This window comes from Propithecus coquereli, unplaced genomic scaffold (genome assembly GCF_000956105.1).
Source record: "Propithecus coquereli isolate 6110/MARCELLA unplaced genomic scaffold, Pcoq_1.0 Scaffold487, whole genome shotgun sequence".
In the NCBI taxonomy this organism is placed as follows: domain Eukaryota; kingdom Metazoa; phylum Chordata; class Mammalia; order Primates; family Indriidae; genus Propithecus; species Propithecus coquereli.
This window is the reverse complement of record NW_012150696.1, coordinates 876,452-877,773: the sequence shown is the minus strand read 5'-3', so window position 1 is coordinate 877,773 and position 1,322 is coordinate 876,452. Positions and strand designations below refer to the sequence as shown.

At 43.4% G+C, this 1,322-nt stretch overlaps 1 protein-coding gene across 1 annotated transcript in view; it reads left to right on the top strand.

Moving 5' to 3' along the window:
- Window positions 1–1,322, top strand: part of DUSP16 (dual specificity phosphatase 16) — a 115,415-nt gene that overhangs the window by 82,852 nt on the left and 31,241 nt on the right. Inside the window, exon 4 of the mRNA XM_012655786.1 lies at window positions 459–622. Within this exon, the coding sequence (XP_012511240.1) occupies window positions 459–622 (164 nt within the window). The remainder of the gene's footprint in view (window positions 1–458; window positions 623–1,322) is intronic.

Below are 1,322 nucleotides of genomic sequence, written 5' to 3'. Positions count from 1 at the left end.
GAAGAAGTGACATTCAGCTTCAGTTCACATTTTTTATATCTCCTTTTTGCTTCTGTGGATAATTGGCCTGGCTACTTGCTACTGAATTTAAATTTTCTTTATAGTTCTCAAAAAACGTCTGCATGGCGTGTGGGGAGTGGAGAGCCAATGTTGTAAAATATGTGAAGATGAAGAGAACGTTTGAGAAAGGGGGAAGTAGCCTGAAGTGCCTTCAGGGCTTGAAGGTCCTATTGGAGCCTTACAAGCCCAGGCTCAAGGCTCAGTGCTGGAATATGCTTCAGACGTGTTAGAATATACACCAGCAGCTGGTGTATATTCATACAAAGGGTGTATGTGTGCAGTATCCACCTGGATCTGAGGGATTTGATTTTTCTGTTTTAAACAGTTGTAGCTGAGTTGTTCACAGAAGGCTGGTTTTTCCTTTGTGCCTGGCATAATTTTATAATGTTTATTCTTAGGTGGGTTTGCTGAGTTCTCTCGTTGTTTCCCTGGCCTCTGTGAAGGAAAATCCACTCTAGTCCCTACCTGCATTTCTCAGCCTTGCTTACCTGTTGCCAACATTGGGCCAACCCGAATTCTTCCCAATCTTTATCTTGGCTGCCAGCGAGATGTCCTCAACAAGGTGGGTGCTTTGAAAAATCCTTCATTGCCAAGTTTATCATTAGCAGCTGGAGAAAAACTGCAATTGCCCATTATGTCATTTGAAACACACCATAATCCCAGAAAGGAAGTTACTGCACCATTCTCAGTGTGACTTCCCAGGTAAGCAGTTGCATCATCTTTTGGAGTGTTAATTTGTTTGATGTTATTGATTGCCACAGGGAACCTAAACCGTTGTCATATTTGCTTGTTCCTAATAGATTCAAGAGACGTGAAACAGAACAGGAATTTTCAGAAGTTCAGCCTTATTTTCTTAGGGTATTAATTGTTCTATTATAGTAATTGTATAGAATAGGAAGTCTAACACTTCCTCAGTTATTTCACATTTGGGAACGTATTTATGTACTGCAGCAGACGAGAAAGGGTCTCAGGTTGTCTTGGATTCAGGAAGGTCCTCATGGTGACTACTGGCTGGAGGGCTGGGACGAGGTGGTAGAAAGATGGGGAGGACAAAGGCTAAACGTGTGCACTGCCAGCCTCCCTTGGATAATGCCTATTGGCGCAGTTTGGTTGAAAAAGAAGAGGGAAGAGCATGGATTCTTGCTGAAGTGACATGGGCTGCACTGGACAAGGTGTGCCCTAACGGAGGAACACACTGGATTCAGGCCTTTGTGTTGAAGCGTACAAGCATAACAGGAGAACCACAGTCTGACTCCACAGTT